Source organism: Herpailurus yagouaroundi, unplaced genomic scaffold (assembly GCF_014898765.1).
Source record: "Herpailurus yagouaroundi ecotype Mexico unplaced genomic scaffold, PumYag 182, whole genome shotgun sequence".
NCBI lineage: Eukaryota > Metazoa > Chordata > Mammalia > Carnivora > Felidae > Herpailurus > Herpailurus yagouaroundi.
The window spans coordinates 21,046,550-21,065,526 of record NW_024412413.1 but is presented as its reverse complement, the minus strand read 5'-3'; the positions used below and the strand labels follow the sequence as shown (position 1 = coordinate 21,065,526).

Genomic DNA, 18,977 nt, shown 5'->3' with positions numbered 1-18,977 from the left:
TTCCTTCCTTCCTTCCTTCCTTCCTTCCTTCCTTCCTTCCTTCCTTCCTTCCTTCCTTCCTTTGCCTAGAGTCTCTTTTAAAATACATGCTTTGGTATTTGCACTCCCAATATCAATGTTGATCTGAAGCACAAAATCTTTTTTTAGACTTTGTGTGGTTGGATTTGACATTTAGGAAAATGGTAAGATCTTTCCTACTGAAAGTTACACCAGCTGACAATTTCACAAGCAAGTCTATGACTTTTTTTTAACCTTGCTATCTCTAACTTTTCCTTCTGCTTCTGTTTTTATGTTGAGTTAGTTACCAAGTCATGAGTTCCTCCCTTTCCTCTTCTCTTTTCTCACCCTCCAGCCAGTTCAGGCACTAATAACCTCTGGGCTGGTCCACTTTTCTTCACCTTGCACAAAGGATTCTTCCCAACATGGAGGTTAGGTCACACCCTCTTCTTCCAAAATCCTCTAATGGTTTCTCTCTTTCTGCACGGTAAAGACTCAATTGTGGCATTGAAGGGCATTTATATTCTGTCCCACTACATGCCCTCACCCACCTCTCACTAATTCTCCCTTCATTCTACCCTTCCACCAAAATAGACTATTCACTCTTCCCTGGAATTTCCATAACTTGTTGCCTTTTCTCATTTCCCAGACTGTGCTTCCTCCCTCACAGTCCATGTTTCAAAACTCTACTTATTCTTCAACATCCAGCTCAAATTCTACTCCTTCCTGAATTCTCTGATTTCCCCTACGTGGAATTAATCAGGGCCATTCCTAGACCCTATAATGCCTTTTCCTCTCAAGACACTTGATTTCTAGGTGTTGAGACATTGTCATATTTATTTTACTAGAACAAATTTTTATTGCCTTCTGCAGGAAAAATTGTCATAACAAATATACAAATCTCCATGTCTGTGATGGAATTGCTGCCTCCTCTGAATGTGACAGTATGTTCAAAAGCATATAATGTGGCCTTGAAATGATCGCTTTTTCATCTACATTCCAATTATTTATTACTTAATTAACTATCCTATCACTCTATCTTATATTATGCTGTAAATGTACTTCTTCTCTGTCTTCTAAGTTGGAAACTCTGAGGACAAGGGTTGTCTTATTTATCTGAACGTCTCCCAGGTTAGAGAATGTAGCTTTCAGGTGGTAGGTACTTAATATTGTTATTCTATTCTCTTGTAACCTAAGGGAGACAATTATGATATAGTGGTTGGGAGTGTGGCCTTTGGTCCATGACTGCCTGGGTTTGAATCCTCCTAATCCACTTATTAACCATGTGATAATGGCCAAAATGCTTAATTTCTCTGTGCGTTTTCCCCACATGCTGTAATATGGGGACATATAATATTATCTTCATCATAAAATTGATATGGAGTTTAAATAACTAAATACAGGTGAAATAGAACAAAAGCTAGTGAGTGCTTAATAAATGTTAGCTATTATTCTGACAGGCTGTTAAAATAGGAAAGACTCCTGCTATCTCAGTTTTGGCACTAGTTGCTACATCCAAAGTGAGCCCATCTTGTAGTCAGTAGTCAAGAAATGGTTAAAACCTCACCTAGTTTGAGGTATGAAGTGTGCAGGAGTTGGAAATTCTAGAGTATAGTCTTCAAAGATTTTGGAGCATGTGACTAGTGTGCTATAGATCCCATTCCCTACTGCAAAGGAGTGGGCAGATGGGATACAGATGTCTGCCTTGGGGACCACCACTGAAAGTATGGTACTTTTGTTAGAATTAGGAGAACGTGTCCCACCCTTCTCAGGTGTAATCTATACAGTAAGGAGGCCCTCCTGCCCCAGGCGCAATGAAAGGGTCTTCAACAGGATCCCTTGAGGAGATTGATATGTATCTCTTACGGCTGAGGGACACAGGAGACTGGCATCTGACTTTCACCTGAGAAGATGAAAGGGCAGGAGGTATGGTGGCTGACTGCTTATGGGTAAGTGGGAGAGATTTCTCCTTCCAGCAGTTTGCTGGACCAAAAAAAGCTGGCACGGGGTCATTATCATCAGCTCATGACAAGAAGGCAACATGGAGGGACCCAGAGTACAGAGGATGGTGGTGAATTGCCAAATTCCTACATGCGGAAGAAGGAGATAGAAGCCCCGGGCTAGAATAGAGATGTACTTGTCCTCATTGAGGACTTGCAAAGGAATGGATCCCAGTGGTGGGCATTCTCTAAAGAACCCAACTCCAAGAGAGAAGGAGTCAATTTCAGAAACTTGCGGGGCACAAGCCAACCAAGTAAGCACTTTCCTGTCACTTCTTCCCATGCCTCCCCAAATCCTCTCCTTATTCACACTCCACCTTGAGTCTGGAAGTGTCAGAAATTATGGTTAGCCAGGTGGAGGATGAAGAGTAAAAGTAGAAAGTGGGAGAAAAAAGAAACTGAAAGAAAGGCGTTTGTGTTCCCTCTCCACCTGCAGCTTAACTGTTGCAGGCTGGCAATGGTGGCTCCACCATCTCAGGGGAGATGTTTGCTTTTAAATCAAGGTTGGCATTTGTATTACTGCACCAGGCTGGGCATGTTAAGAACTGAACTGAAACCTTGAATGTGACCTCTCCCAGTCTGCCTGGTAAACAGCAACTTGTTTTGCAAGGATTAGCACAACACTTGCTTCCAAGTCTGATCTCTTCACCCAGAACCGACCATTCTCCCTCCCTCTTCTGTCCCAGCACAGACCAGGAACACCTAATTTCACTTGTTTGATTGGTTGCATGGCTTTGCCCTCCTCTAGGCTGTAAACTCAAAGAGGGCAGGGATGACTTACTCACCTTCGGACCACCAGCATCTAGAGCTCACTGGAACACAATGGTCTTCCGGTAAAGATGTAATGAAAGTAACCATTCTTAAAAAAAAAAAAAAGCAAGATTTTCTCTAAGAGAGGCTACAGTTCAAACATGTCTTTATCTTTGAGATAGAGATTGAAAAGAGCAGGCTTCTGGAAGTCACAGTGCAGTTGAAGTTATCTGTCACCAGTCCACCTGAAGATTGCCTGGGTGTTTGCCGGGGGTTCCTGAGAAAATGCTCTGGCATCCCTTAATCCTAATATGTTTTTCTGAGTGGAAGTTGTTAGGATAGTTTTTATTCCTTTCTGTGTTTCTTTCACAGGTTTCTTCAGGAGAAGCATTACCAAAAATGCCGTGTACAAGTGTAAAAATGGGGGCAACTGTGTGATGGACATGTACATGCGAAGAAAGTGCCAAGAGTGTCGCCTAAGGAAATGCAAAGAGATGGGAATGTTGGCTGAATGTATGTATACAGGTATTCACATCAAGCAATTAAATTCCACTAAAAATCTAAGGAGGCAGATGGCAGGTAACTCACATGATTAGAATGGTACTTCACATATTAAAGAAGGGATTTACTAAGCCATCAAAGTTCTTGAAAAGGGTAATGAACCACTGAAATTGTCCAAAGTGTCAGCTAAAGAGCATTTTGTTCACCTGAAAGACACAGTTTTTTGTTATTCATTGTTGCAAGGAATCATATGTGGAGTGAGGTGGCATTAATCTACAGTAGCTTCCAAGAATGATAGCAGTCTAAAAGTTTTCTCCAAATGTGATTTAATATCTTTCTTATTGTTTAATTAGCATAAACATTCACAGTTGTGGGAAAGATTAAGAATGCTTTATAAAGTATAACTGCCTCTGAATTGTCTAAATAGAGTTTTAAACCAAGTCATTTTATTAGTAGTCCTTCTTCTCTTAGTGCAGCTTTGAACCAATTTGTATAGGTTTACACAGGAAATTAACTACTGTGAGTTTTAATATAATTTGGCCCTTTGATCTGATAAAGAGACACTGTATTAACTGCTGGCTTTGTGAGGAACCATAATCTTCATCAATTTGGAATGCATGCTAGTATATAATGTATTAATTTTTCATTCTGCAAATTCTACAGACCACTCAGATTTTGAGATATGGCCCATTCCTCCTCAAAAAACAAATGACAAACAAATGTCACCAAGGGGATGATAACATTCAGGGAGGGAATGCCACATGGAATGAAAAGACTTTGGAAGGTGACTCCAATTCTATTGTTCCCAAACTGTACAAGCAACTGGGATGGACCCAGAGAAATAATGTGTGCATGAGGGGGAAAAATAGGTCAGTGTAAATAATCCAGCTCTGGTGGATGAAAGTTTTATAGTAGATGATCACTATCTCCTCTTAGCATATGAAACAAGAGACTGCAAGAGGGATGACTGCTGGAATCCAATCCTGCAATGGAAACGCTTACTTTGATACTGGATGGTTCATGTTGCTCATCACTTAAATATGAACTTGTTCCAATGGAAGCACTGAGGACATTTTTCAACACTCCACTTATAGAAGTCTATCATATTATTTATGAACACAAACTTGTCCAGTAACAGATGCAGAGCTTTCATCTGATCTTGTAAAATAAATGCCCTGGACAAAGAAATTCCTGGAATTTCTCATTAACATTGGAGAATATGGAGGTTAAATGGGACTATGGAAGATTGTTTTGCATTATTTTTTATAGCTCAAGTGTAAATTAATGATGATATTGCATAATTATTCAGAAGAAAATTTCAAAATCCCCTTGACTTATTTTCATCTCTATGTCCTCAATAATTTATACAGTTCTGAAAATTAACAAGATTTAAAAATTTTCTCTGAAGGATGTTGACATTTGTTTTACACAGCACGTGTTTACTTATGTGTGTTTAATGTGAAACTGAATATGCTTTTTATGGTACAGTTATATAAACATGGATGAGAATAGTATTAGTTGTGAAACACTAGCTTTCAGGGTCCACTAGACTAGGAATAGGGAGGGTGTTGTTCCCTTTTTATTTACTGAATATCTTGCATTTCTACAATGCTTTGGTATTACAAATTCTTTATATAAAGTACATTTTTTTAAAGAAGACCCAATTATACTTAATCTACACAAAACTCTTAGGTAGATATTACTTCTGTTTTACAAGTGAAGAAAGTGAGACTCACAGAGGGATAAATTTCTTGTTCAAGTCCAAGTCTTAAAATTCAAAAGGGCTAGAATTAGCTCTGTGCCAAATTGCACAGATGTGAGCAGACTACACATCAGCTGCCTCATGACCACGCACCCACTAGAACTTCATGGTGAAGTCTCTGTTTTTTATTTTGTCAGGCTTGTTAACTGAAATTCAGTGTAAATCTAAACGACTAAGAAAAAATGTGAAGCAGCATGCAGATCAGACCATTAATGAAGACAGTGAAGGTCGAGATTTGCGACAAGTGACCTCGACGACTAAGTCATGCAGGGTAATACCATGCAATGGTGTCGGCTAAGCCAGAAGGAGCTGAGCTTCTGGCATGTAGTGATTAATGTGAAATGTTGCAGCTTGGGAGTGAACAGTCAAATAACTCTTGGCACATCTTTGGTGCAAAAAAAGGTGGTTTTATTAAAGCATGGGACAGGACCTGTGGGCACAAAGAGCAGCACGGGGATTATGAGAAATGACTGATTATACACTTTCAAGTTGGGAGAGGGTTAGAGATAAGGTTAGTCTCTAAGGAATTTGTAAGCAAGTGTCCAGGATCTCCAGGGGTCATTTATACTGTCTAGTAAACCCTTGTCATGAGACCCTTCAGATGTATATCAGTGGGCAAATGCTTGGAGGTTGATTGCTAACATATATCTTTGGGGGTGGGTAGAGATAAAGGAAGTTTCCAAAGGGATTTTTATATGTTAAAGAAGACTTACAGGATCCTGGAGGTCGGGCTAATGTCAAGCAAAGGTTGCCTTTTGCCTCTAGTGAAGTATTAACATTGAGGCAGTTGAGTTCCTGGAGGAAGGTCACCTTGCCTGTCCCAAGAACTTGTCAATGGGCTGCAAAGGAAATTTAATTTTTTCTATATTTCTTTTGCCTTTGTTATCCACATCAGTGATCTGGTTGGGAGGCTTTAAAATTAGAGCCACAGGCCACAAGCAGAATTTCATTTCAATTGTGTATTAAATAGTTTTCTTTTTAATCAAGAAAGTAATACCTGCTTTGGTCTAGAAACTCAAATAATAGCAGTAAATCAGGTAAAAAAGTGAAAGCTCTCCATTTCTCTGGCTCCATTCCACTCCTACTACCAAGAGGTTGCCAGTAGAATTAGTTCAGTGTATAGAATGGATTTTTCAGGTTGAGTTTTGATGACCTTTTTCTTTTTCCTGTCATTGAGAAGGGAGGCCTACAGTCCGAAGGAGATGTACTCAGTAGAGGTTTGCTGATTAGTCCCTATCAATGGGTAAAATTGAGTGGATACACATCTGTGGAACAACAGAGAGAAGCCTTTCCCAATGAATTCACAATTTTCTTATGCTCAAATTTCTTATGCAAGAAGTTCTTTGAACAACTTGAGACAAAATAGAGGAACAGCATCTTGGATGATTAACTAAACACATTGTGATAATCCACAGGGTATATGGAGGAAATTTAATTTGCCATTAGTTGAGAAAACAAAAATCCATGATTATTTAAGTCACACTCTTCTTAATATTGATTGTACTACTAACAAGGAAAACTTCATCCACGTTTAGTTTTCCAAGTATAGTATTTTGCATTTATTTGAGAAAAAAATAATTTTATATCAAAGTGTTATTTTGCCATAGTACTTCATCAATAACACTTTTTGGTATAAGGAAGCAAAGAGCTGACACAATTATCCACACTCTTCAAAATGTGCTAGTAAAGGAGAAAGTGATAGTTGGTGTCTGAATTGTCCAGATTGATGACTTTCTATTTCAGAGCTAGGTAAACACTTTTTTTTTTTCTGTAAACGGTCAGATATTTTAGGCTTTGGCTACAAGGTTTCTATGACAACTATTGAACTCTGCTATTTTAGTGTAGAGGTAGCGTATATAACACATAAACAAATGAACGTGGTTGTGTTCCAGTAGAGTCAGGTAGATTTGGTAGATGGGCCATAGTTTGTCAACTCCTGCCCTATATGAATGCCCTTAATTGGATTCTCTATTTTATATGTGGGAACTTTTCCTTAGTGACTAAACCTTGAACTTTCACTGAACTTCTCTATGAATGGGGTTAATAGGGTTCAAATCTAGACTATTATTTATCCCCAAGATATACATGAAATGAATATTTTGTTATCCTTATTTTACAAATAGAAAAATGAACAATTTTGGACCCATTTAGTGAATTGTGATATGCTTGACCAAGGACCCAGAGTAAGCCATTACAGTGCACACTGTATCAGAGTGCATATTTCCTGCCATATTTAGGGCTTTTATCAATAATTTCTGAGATTAGTTTACTCCAGATGAATGTGCATATAGGAAAAGTACATTACAACCACCCTCCCTAATACCTTTTATTTTTTTGCCAGTGTAGGAGAAAACTGAACTCACCCCAGATCAACAGAATCTTCTTCATTATATTATGGATTCGTATAGCAAACAGAGGATGCCTCAGGAAATAACAAATAAAATTGTACGTACAAATATCTAAAAATGCATAGGTTGAAAGTTAATATTTTCTATATAAATTATATATGAATTTGTTACTTTGAAATAATTAGAGCTGAGAATTCAAGTTATGCATTTAAACTTTTAGCAGCATTAGACAAAGAACAGACGTTTCATATCTATCTTGGTAATAGTAATTGCTCTCCAAGGAACTGAAAAATATAAGCTCGATCTTAAATTTTATTATCCAAATCTTATTCTTTAGTATAATGATTTTGTGTTTGAGTTATCCTTTTATCTACTTATTAATCATTTGCTTTTCTTCTTAAAATTTAGTTAAAAGAAGAATTCAGTGCAGAAGAAAATTTTCTCATTTTAACTGAAATGGCTACCAGTCATGTACAGATTCTTGTAGAATTCACAAAAAAACTTCCAGGTATTTTTTACATGTATATGCTATACTGTGCAATATTCTTGTGACACTGAGAAAGTCAGGTCTGTTGTTCGTAAAGTAGAAATTATCTCACATCTGATTTAAATTAATATGTCTAACTACTATAGACATGAATGGTTAGAGCCAGATAGGATATTTCAAATCACTTATAATAATTTTTCCAGATTGATAAACTAAGAAATTGAGACTTTGTGAAGTTGTCATTCATGCATTTATTCATTTAATAAGCACTTGTTGATACGTATTCTATACTAAGTATGTAGCTAGTGCCTTCAAGGGAAGTGATTTAGGAAAGGCTATAATAAAAATATTATATACAAAGTGCTGTTTGAACAGAGAGGAAGTTGTTGCTATTTGTACCTGAGAAAGACAGGGAGACCTCAAAGAAAATCATATTTTAATTGGGTCTAAAAGAAAACGGAGTTGTCCTGGTGGTATGGAATAGAAGGAACCTTCCAAGTCGAGAGATCTACTTGTGAAAATATAATGAGGCATGGACAAAAATAGGATTATTAGAGATGGAAAAATTCAATGTGGCCACAGCATAATGTGGTAGACTCCTTGGTTAGGCATAAGGTTAAGTTGGTGTCAGATTAACAAGGGCTTAAGTAAGGAATTTAATTTTCATCCCCTGAATGGTAAAGAGTTTTTGGTGTTTTTTTGTTGTTGTTTATATTGAGAGGGAAGTGATGGGATTTATGCTAATACAGATATGACTTGTTCTGTTTTGTATAAGATGAATTTGAATGAGGAGGGACCAGAGGCAGGAGGATCATTTAGGATGCTACTGCACCACTCAAGGCAGAAGGCTTGAAATAAAGCAACAGCACTGGGAGATGGAAGAGGAAACACAATGAAGAGAGATTCAAAAATCAGTAGAGCTTACTGAACAATATATTGTGGGACAAGGGAGAGGAATTTATCTATAGTCATTTGGATGGGGCCAGTACAGAAACTGGAATTCAAGATTCTAATCTCTCAGCTTCCCAATTCCTTTGGCTACATTATCAATGCTATCTCAGCCAATAGATTTAAGTTGTTTTGGTGTTTTAAAAATATATTAGTACAATAGAATTCTATGATCTGGAAGAGTATAATAAGAGTCTCATGCTCTAGCGACTGAGCTAGCCGGGCACTGGAAGAGTATAATAAATACCTTGTATAACAGCACAGCACTGTAATATTAAATTATAGAAGGTAACTTCTGATGTAAGATTTTAATTAGGTTAATTTGTCTTCTTTGGCCAGCATCATGCTATTATTTTATTAAAGTGTCATGAATAGACATAAGCCTACATAAACTCATAAAATGTGAGGAGGAAGTTCTCATTCTCATTTTAACATTAATATTCTCTCACTTCTTTGTTACAATGAAAGAGGAACTTAATTTGTTATATGCTAATTAAGGTGAGGGGAATCTTGATCAAAAACAAGATTATACAAGAGTGAAAGGTGTGGGAGCAGGAATTGGGAATGGGAGAAATATATTTTTGGTTGTTTGTGAAAAGAGAGGTTTTCAGTTCAAATGGTCTATTGGTCTTGAACCACAAAATAATTGAAGAAAAAAATCTTGTTCATAAAAGGTAGCTTATCTGAAAGCAACAGCAATATCTAACACATCTCTTTATTTCCAGTGCTTAGACTAGTTCCTGAGGGGGAAGAAAGAGTATAATTAATGTGTGTTTAATGAGTCAAGCAGGGGGACCTGGCTGGCTCAGTTGGGAGAACATGTGACTCGATCTTGGGGTTGTGAGTTTCAAGCCCCATGTTGGCTGTAGAGATTACTTAAAAATAAACTTTTAAAAATGAGAAAACAGAAGGAAAAAAAAATACAATAGGAAATAAAAGACCAAAACTCCTGAGAAAGAAATTTTAACAGTACTAGTAATATAGTTAAAATTAATATTTTAACAATAATTATGGAAATGACAACATTAATAAAAATAACAGTAATAGTGATATAATACCAATAATGAAATGGTGTGGGTTAAAGAGATGAATCATTTCATTTTGTAGTTCATGGTGCACGACCTGTGCCAGGCACTGTCCAGGGTGCTGGAGACCCTGCAGGAATGGCTTCTGCCTTCAAAGGAGCTCTGAGATAGTGATTCTTTTTTTTTTAAGTTTATTTATTTATTTATTTATTTATTTATTTATTTATCTATCTAGTTAGTTAGTTAGAGGGGGTGGGGGGAGAATTTCCCAAGCAGGTTGCATGCTGTCAGTAGGGCCTAACAAATGATGCGGGGCTTGATCTCATGAACCCTGAGATAATGACCTGGGCAAAAATCAAGAATGGGATGCCTAAAATGATTGGGCCACCCAGGCACCCCTAAGATAGTGATTCTTAAACCTTAACATTACTCTCTTCTCTAAACCCCATTTCTATTTAATACTTTTCTAAGCCATCTGGACACTGATGGTATTAGTTTATCTTCATAAGTGTGTTATGTGTATGTATACATGTGCATAGGAGCTTATGTTTGTTTCCCATTTATTCAGTTATCCAACTATTCAACAAATAAGTCTTGGATATCAATTATGTGCCAGGTACTAGGGATACAAAAGTGAACAAAACAGGCAAAGTCTCTGCCCTCATGAAGTTTATACTCTATTCGAGGTGGCAAATGATGAATAAATATGCAGATAAATTTATTATGTCAGGTAGTGGTAAATTCTATGAGTAAAAATAAAGCAACTAGTGGGGTTAATGGGTGGCTCAGTTGGTTAAGTGTCTGACTTCAGCTTGTGTCCATGAGTTTGAGCCTTGTGTCAGGCTCTGTGCTAACAGTGTGGACTCTGCTTCAGATTCTCTGTCTCCCTCTCTACCCCTCCCCTGATCACACACTTTCTGTCAAAAATAAATAAATAAACATTAAAAAAATAAAGCAGATAGGGGCTAGTGAGTTATGGGGAGTAGTAGTATTTTAGTAGGGTCACCTTGAATATAGGGTCTCTGCATATAGTTGGGGGAGTAAAGCATTTGGATAGCTGGGGAAGGGCATTTACTCCTGAGGCAAAGCAAACTTGTATGTTCACAGCAGGGCCATGAGTCAGTGTGGCTGGAACACAGTGAGTGAGAGAAAGGAAGAGGAGGAAATGATGTCAGAGAGGCTGCTGGAGACTGTGGCATACAAGCCTGGATAAGGACTTTGGATTTTCCAAGTGGTGTTATATTCCTTCAGGTTGTCAATTCCTTCAGGTTGTCAATTCCTTCCCATGGCTGGATACATGTAAAGATTTTTTTCTGGTCTGTGGATGCTTCCATTCTTCAGAGTTGACCCTGTATCACCAGATGTGACTAATATAATGGCTAAAAGAGAATCTGTTTGCTTCTAACTTCTGAGTTCCTTCATCTGAATCAGCCTTTACTGCCATTATATGTATTTTTGGTGTGGATAGGACATTCTTTTTTACCCAACTTGTACAACAAATCCTACTCAATAAGATAAAAGTCAGCTTCTATTTGGGACAGAAAAATCAATTTTTAGTGACTCAATCTGACTACCCAATCTTAAAACAATTACAAAATAACTTTATGGAAATGTTTTATCAATGGGGATGATAATGATGATGAAATATTGTTATATAGCATTCACAGTTCCTTGATTTGATTGGTTTGATTTGATTATCATCTTCATCCAGGATTTCAGACTTTGGACCATGAAGATCAAATTGCTTTGCTGAAAGGGTCTGCAGTAGAAGCTATGTTCCTCCGTTCAGCTGAGATTTTCAATAAGAAGCTTCCAGCTGGACATGCTGACCTATTGGAAGAAAGAATTCGGAGGAGTGGTATGTGATTTGGTTAATGGTAAAGAGTTTGCTCCTGCAAGTAAGCATTCCATGAAGGCAGGCTTCTTACCTATCTTATGCAAAGTTACATTCACATTGTGACTAGTATGGTGAATGACTCTAAAAAGATATGTGTTAAATAGATGAGGCTTTTTGTTTTTAATTTTTTTAATATTGATTTATTTTTGAGAGAGAGACAGATAGAGTGTGAGTGGGGCAAGGGTGGAGAGAGAGGGAGTCACAGAATCTGAAGAAAGCTCCAGGCTCTGGGCTGTTAGCACAGAGCCTGATGTGGGGCTCACACTCATGAACAGTGAGATCATGACCTGAGCTGAAGTCTGAGCTCAAGTCTTACGCTTAACCGATTGAGCCACTCAGGTGCCCTTAGATGAGGCTTTTAGAGGGTTGCTTCACATGTCCTTGTAGTAGCAAAATACTAAAAATACTCTTTGCCCTATACTAAGATTAAGGGCCAAAGGAGGAATTTTTAGAAGTTTGGAAAATTAGATAGAAAAACATAGCATAAAGGTGTTGGGATTATTCAGTCGAAAAAAAGATTCACTTGTTCAAAATCTTCATGTTTGAAAGACTGTGGCTCAAACTATTATCCATCTCTATTCAAAGCAAAATAAAAAGAATTATTAATAACAACATTTATATATCATTTAATTTATATATCATATCATTAGGTTTTAGACACTGTTCTAAATAATTTACATACATGATTTCATCAGAATCTTGCAAAGTCTTATGAAATAAGTACCATTATTATTCAAAATTTATCGATAAGGAGACTGACACAGAGAGTGGTTAATAACTTTCCCAGAGACAGACAGGAAGTCTGACTTCAGAAGCTGTGTGTCTAAGCCACTATGCTACATGTCTCTCAAGAGACCAAATGAAATAATAGTATGAGTTGAACTTATTATGGAGGAATACTGCGACAGAAAGGGTTAAGAGACATTGCAATAAATTTCCTGGAATTCTGTGCAGTTTATCTTAGAAGAGTCTTAAAATAGGATAAGTGCTTGTTTTCCTGAGATACTTTCTATATGGGTTGGGAGGGGAGAGATGAGAAGAGATGATGTCTCAAGATCCTTTCTTCCCAAAGTATCCTTCTATGAAAGACTAGAACAAAGTTTAGGTACTTATAAAATCAGTGTTTTAGAACAGAGGTTGGAAGGAAAGTTTTTAGGAAGTTCTGCATTTGTTATATAAGAAAAATAATTGAAAAATTGGAAATAATTTTTTAAAAGCAGCCATCCCATAGTCATTGTGTTTTTTTAAACACTGAAAGTATAATTATCATTATTGATAGATTTAAAGAATATACATTTAAAATATGCATTATTTGTATATATCATTGATTTACTAGTTTAACATGTACTTAAGGGCAAGCGACTATGGAGGCAGTAAAGAGAGGAATCAGATGTGTTCCTTCTCCTATGAAGCTTACAGTTTAGTAGGAAGACATGAACTTTACATAGGTAGTTATAACAAAATGTGGAAGAGAACTGAGAGAAAGGTGACTCCTAGTTGGTAGGGCTCTGGAAGATTTCACTGGCAAACTGGGCCTTGAATGATATTAGATGTGGATATTCAGGATAGAGGTACAAGAAAGAAGGACCAACCCAAGCAAAGGATTGAGGCAAGAAAGCCCAGGTTATGCATTCAAAGAAGAATGAATAGTTGAGTTTATTTAGATAAAGCGTTACATTAAAGGGAAATAGAATTTCTAAAAAGAATCAAATGGTTGAGGGCCTTGAATGCTGGGCTAAAGGTTTTATTCTTTATTTTATAAGAAATAGGGGATACTGGGGCACCTGGGTGGCTCAGTTAGTTAAGCATCTGACTTTGGCTCTGGTCATGATCTTATGTTTCATGGGTTTGAGCCCCGTGTCAGGCTCTGTGCTGACAGCTCAGAGCCTGGAACCTGCTTCGGATTCTGTGTCTCCCTCTTTCTCTGCCCCTCCTCTGCTCACTTTCTCTCTCTCTCTCTTTCTCTCAAAAATAAAACACTAAAAAAAAAAAAAAAAAAAAAGAAACAGGGAGACACTGAAGATTTTTGAGCAGAGGAGGAAAAAACATCAACATCATGCTTTACAAATCTTCCAGTGACACCAGTCAGAAGGCAAAGGTTTCACGAATGTGCTGCCAGAAGAAATGGAAAGAAGGGAAAAGATCTGAGAAATAGATTGTTGGAGATTTTCACCTTTTGAAAGACAGTGTATTATAAAGAAATATAGATTCTTGTCCTGGACAGATTTTATTTTACGTGTTCTGAAATGTACAGTGTGTGTGTGTGTGTGTATCTATCCCTCCATCCATCTGTCCAGGATGCTGGGAGTAAGGGAGAAGAATTGAATCAGGTAACCTCCAAGGCACCATCTAGTTGTATAAGTCTTACTGGTTGCCTTCTCTTAACTAATCAATATTTCTGATTGCTGGTTTAGCCAGTCAAGCAGGCAGCTCCTTGAGTATCTTGATTTTTTTTTTTTTTTGATTGTGGTAAGAACACTTAGCATGAGATCTATCCTCTTAACAAAATTTTAAGTGTACAACACAGAATTGTTGCCTATAGGTACAATGTTGTATAGTAGATCTCTAGAACTTATTTATCTTGCTTAACTGAAACGTTATGGCCATTGATTAGGATAGGAAAATAAGTTACTGATCAATAGGCACATTAAAGGAGATCTTTCCAATCAACAAATATCCATTGAATACTTACTTTGTGCCAAGCACTGTGTGATTATTGAGGATATGGAGATGAGGAAATGTCTTTGTCCTCAGGGACCTTACTGACTAGTGGGAAAGAGCTATAAGCAAAGGATTCCAAATCAAGGTGCAGTGTAATAAGGACTACGAGGAATGTATGTTGAAATATGAAATAGAAGCATAAAATTGAAAAATGAAATAGAAGCATAAAGATGTACTTGCCTTTCTGTGTGAGCTTACTTGGTGAGTCAGAAAAGGCTTGCAAAGTTGACAAGTGAATCATGGTTAGGAACTTGTCAAGCCACAAAAGCCTGAGAATGGCATTCCAAGAGATATATCCATTAAATTATAATAATATAGAAATTGCAAGTGCAAAGATGAGGAGGTATGTGAGAGCATCCATGTAGAGGACTCACAAATACCTTGATATTGCTAAAAATAATATTTGTGAAGGTGAAATGTAGTAACTGCTAGATTTTTATGGATGTTGAACACCACAAAAGTAGCTTATTGTAGTTCTTATATAGTGGGGAGTCTTCTGTAATGTTCGGAGCCTGTGTGACATGACCATACCAGTACTGCAGAAAGATCTTTCGAGCAGTAATATGAAGGAAAGTTTGGAGGGATTGAGATAAGAAGCAGGTCCCTATAAAGAAATCAGTGCAAAAACTAGGTGAGAAATGGTGAGGGTCTTGCAGGTTAAAAAATAGGTAATAAAAAAGAAAAAAACTTGCTTGATTAGCATAGGTTTCAGAACTTGTGATTTTGCAAATTTCAGAAAAGTTCAAGAACGAAGTTTTCCATAAGAAGAACTGTATAAATAAATATGCATGCCTCCAGTTCACAAATAGATTACTTTACCCAAACATCAACCACATATTGTAACAATAAAAACCATTCAAACTTGCATGCTGCTTCATATTTTATTATCTATAATGATGCTTCCATTTATTAATATTTATGAATTTGCTTCTCCCAGTGGATTTTCAGAACATTGCCTCTTCCACACACCACATAGAACCATGATCTTGCAAGATGACCTTTCAGAATAACTTTTTATTCTTGTGCAAATATAACATATTCTTTCTATTGTACCTTTAATTCTAGAGAAACATAACATCTCAAAGTTGCCCTGTTTATGCCTACAGAAGTCTTTAAAGACTACAATGTGAAATTTCTTTTTTTTCTTCATATTCATACTCTTTTGTTTGCTATTATTTTCTCAATTACATACACAAAAATACTGTCTCCTGAGATACATTTAATTAATGAGGGTTACAGTGTTTATATATGTTAATTGAAGCTTCAGAACATTATATCTGACATAACCTGTGGTTGGGTTGTTTCCATATAATTTTAGTGCCTCAATTATATTATTCCTAATGTAGTATTATGCAAACTAGGCTTTAAAGCTAAAATATTTATTAAAAATAGGAATAATCATATGATAAAATATGACAACACTATAATTGCTAACATTGAATGATTTTCTATTTTAACATTAAGGGAATGAGCAATAACTTTTCACAGACCAATGTAACTTGTTCTATTAACTTCAAATATAAATAGCCACTGAAAGTTATGGTATATTTAGGTCTTTTTTTGATCCCCGTAACAGACATAAATGAAATATTCAATTGATTTGTATTTATCAGGATGACAATATCTCTTGTGATTTTTTCAATGCTTTCCTTTTATACACATCATCTTATTGTATTCACAGTGGCCCCAGAAGGTGGGTGCTATTGCTTTTATTTTATAGATGAGGAAACAGGCTTAGAGAGGCCAGTTGACCTGCCCAAAGACACACAACTAATCAGCAGATTGCCAAGAGATGAACACAGGTGATTCAACTCAAAGCTCAGTACTCTTTCTATATGTTTCACTCACCATGGCCCAATATTTGCTCTACTATCAGCTAGTAGGGAATACAAAGACCTAGTAAAACACAGATTCCTGCCCTTTGGTTGAGAGAGAAAGTATAAGCAATGAGTAGCAATTTGAAATTGATTTTAAGTAAATGATAAATAGGATCAAGGAGGTTAGAGAAATGAGACATCCTTATTAGCATGGTAGAGTTGTAACTAGTTTACAGTAGCATAGTAAGGTGTGCTCTATGTAGTATACTGTGCTTATGTCTCTGCTCTTTAAATACACATGATTTCGTTGCTTTAGCTTTGGTAACAAATGAAAACAATTGGAAGAACTAAATTTTCTAAAGAAGAAGATGTAAGCTGATTATCAGTTTAGATACTGACTTTGAAAAAAGGGTTGGAAATGCAAAGAACAAATGGCAGAATATTTGTAAAAAAGGTAAATGTGTAAGTCAAAATTTGGAGTTCTCAACACCTCTCATTTTGTTTTTCATAGTGGTCATGTGGTAGTTGTGGCATGGAAAAATTTGGGATTCAAACTGTAGGAAAAATCTTTTTCAAAATAAGAGAAAGTGTTAAATTGATACAAGAGTCAGCCTTTTCAGTGGCTCTCAGCTGTATTCCCTAAGCCTTTTATACTTGTCCAGTATTGGACATTATGTATTTATTTATGTATCTGCCCCTTCCATTAATCCATTAACTGCTAGAAGATTATTCCCAGTGTTATCATAGTGCATGGCACACATTTGTCATACAAAAATTGGTGAATTTTGTTGAGATGAATCTGGAACTTGACAATCCAGACACTGGCAATTCCTAAGTACCAGTAAGATCTAATTTAGCCAGATAACTTTTAACCACTTGGGCTAATGGAAAGTGTTTATTAAGTATTTCAAATTAAATCTTTTATACTGAAAGTAGTTATTTTTTGAATTGCTAATCTGATGGCAGCTTTTTACTTAAGGCCAACAGTATGGCACAAATGACTCACTAGGTAGCAGTTGAAGTAGAGGTTAGGGTCCAATCTCTTAACACCATGAAAATGTTTCCATTGTCTAATGGCCTCCCTTGCCACCATTACATCTCAGAACTATGTGACCTTCATTGCAAAGAACTAGCAAAACATAATATTGCCCAATTTAACAAACAATTGTTATTCTTAACCATGTCTCCAGTAGGATGATAGTTACTGAGAATACAGAGGTGGATAAGAAACATCTATGGAGCACCATTTAGTGGTCAGGCAGTGTGTCAGGCACTGGGAATACAGCATTAGTTCCTGTTCGCATAAAAATTTTTTATGGCATTTCACACTCTAATGGGAAAGAGATATGAATTCTGATACATGCAATAGAATTGAACCTACATCAGGGAGAAAATAATTATGCTTCCCGGTGACAGGGAAACCTCCACAGAGGAAGCAAAATTTGAATGTTGCCTTGAAAAATGAATGGTGTGTCCAAGCCTCACAGGGATCCTACCTTATACTTCAGACCCCAAAGCATGAAAACATTAAAAATGTATCTTATGTGTTAGAGGAACTATCTGTTAGGATGCTCTTGGCTGACAATCACAGGAAATCCAATTCCATATGGCCTGAAAAAGTAAGGACATTAACTCAAATGAAAAACCCAGAGGAAGGGTGACAGCAAAATTGGTTAATTAAAGGGATCAACACATTATCAGGAACATAGGTCTTTTTTTCATCTTTCTGCTTTGCTATTCTTGGTGTATTGGCTTTACCCTCAGGCTGATTCTCTTCCTGGCCAGAGCATTTTCAGGCATCACATGTGGTGCAACAATGGCCAAAGGAGAAAGAAACTCAATGTAGAAACTTAATGGTCTCTTCCTGAGTGTAGAAATCTTTCTTGAGAGCTCTTGAGTAGACTCCCCTTTGTCTCATTGGTCAGAATTGTACTGTCGCTGACTAACCAACCTCTGACAAGAGAAATGAGACCAACGGGGGTTGGACCTTGGGCTGGAGTTTCAATCTGTCTTTGCCATAGTACATGGCCATAAGGTTAGGGTCAGGGGGAGGTAGATAAGCTGTGTAGACAATGACCTGAATCAGCTTCAGGAACCAAGAGTGGAAGTCATTAGTTCATAGGGAAACTACTGGACGGAGTAGTTAGATGGAGAGAGCTTAGTTTGGAAGGAAAGCAGAAAGTAAACATTGCTTTGTGTGCCATGTCAGAGACTTAACTTCTATGCTATGGGGCGGCATCATTTCTAGAAAAATGTCAAATTATATGGTTTTGAGCAAATAGTATCATTTTTAATAAGATTCTTGGTCTATCTTGATCAAACCAATTATATCAGATAGAGGTATTTAAAATACCAGGAATTTTATTTTTTTTAACTTAATAAATATTAAAAAACAGATTTTAGTTTATGAGTTTTCATTCAAATAGATCTTTGACATGACAAATATAATTTTATTGGTATTTAAAGTTAGGTCCAAACTATCAATCTCAGAAATCGTTTGTCAGCACACACTCTTTCCTTTCCTCTTCTCCTCTTCTTTCCCTCAATGAAGGGGTGGGAATTTTCTTACATAATACATATTCTTGTATCACACATACACACCCCTCTGCTTTATTTTTTTTCCCAGTCAAAACTTGGAAGATAATTAGGAAGTGAAAGACATTTACATTCAAAATAACTGAAAATAGCAGAGTTAATTCTATCAAATAGTTTTTTCTCTCAAGG

General features: G+C 36.7%; 1 protein-coding gene across 5 annotated transcripts in view; it reads left to right on the top strand.

Moving 5' to 3' along the window:
- Nucleotides 1–18,977, top strand: part of NR1H4 (nuclear receptor subfamily 1 group H member 4) — a 72,673-nt gene that overhangs the window by 43,217 nt on the left and 10,479 nt on the right. For 3 of the 5 annotated variants that reach the window (XM_040491110.1, XM_040491106.1, XM_040491108.1), the window contains 5 exons: nucleotides 3,120–3,272; nucleotides 5,148–5,281; nucleotides 7,357–7,455; nucleotides 7,767–7,866; nucleotides 11,530–11,676. In XM_040491110.1, coding sequence (XP_040347044.1) covers nucleotides 3,120–3,272; nucleotides 5,148–5,281; nucleotides 7,357–7,455; nucleotides 7,767–7,866; nucleotides 11,530–11,676 — 633 coding nt within the window. The remainder of the gene's footprint in view (nucleotides 1–3,119; nucleotides 3,273–5,147; nucleotides 5,282–7,356; nucleotides 7,456–7,766; nucleotides 7,867–11,529; nucleotides 11,677–18,977) is intronic. The other 2 variants (XM_040491109.1, XM_040491107.1) reach the window with 1 other exon arrangement.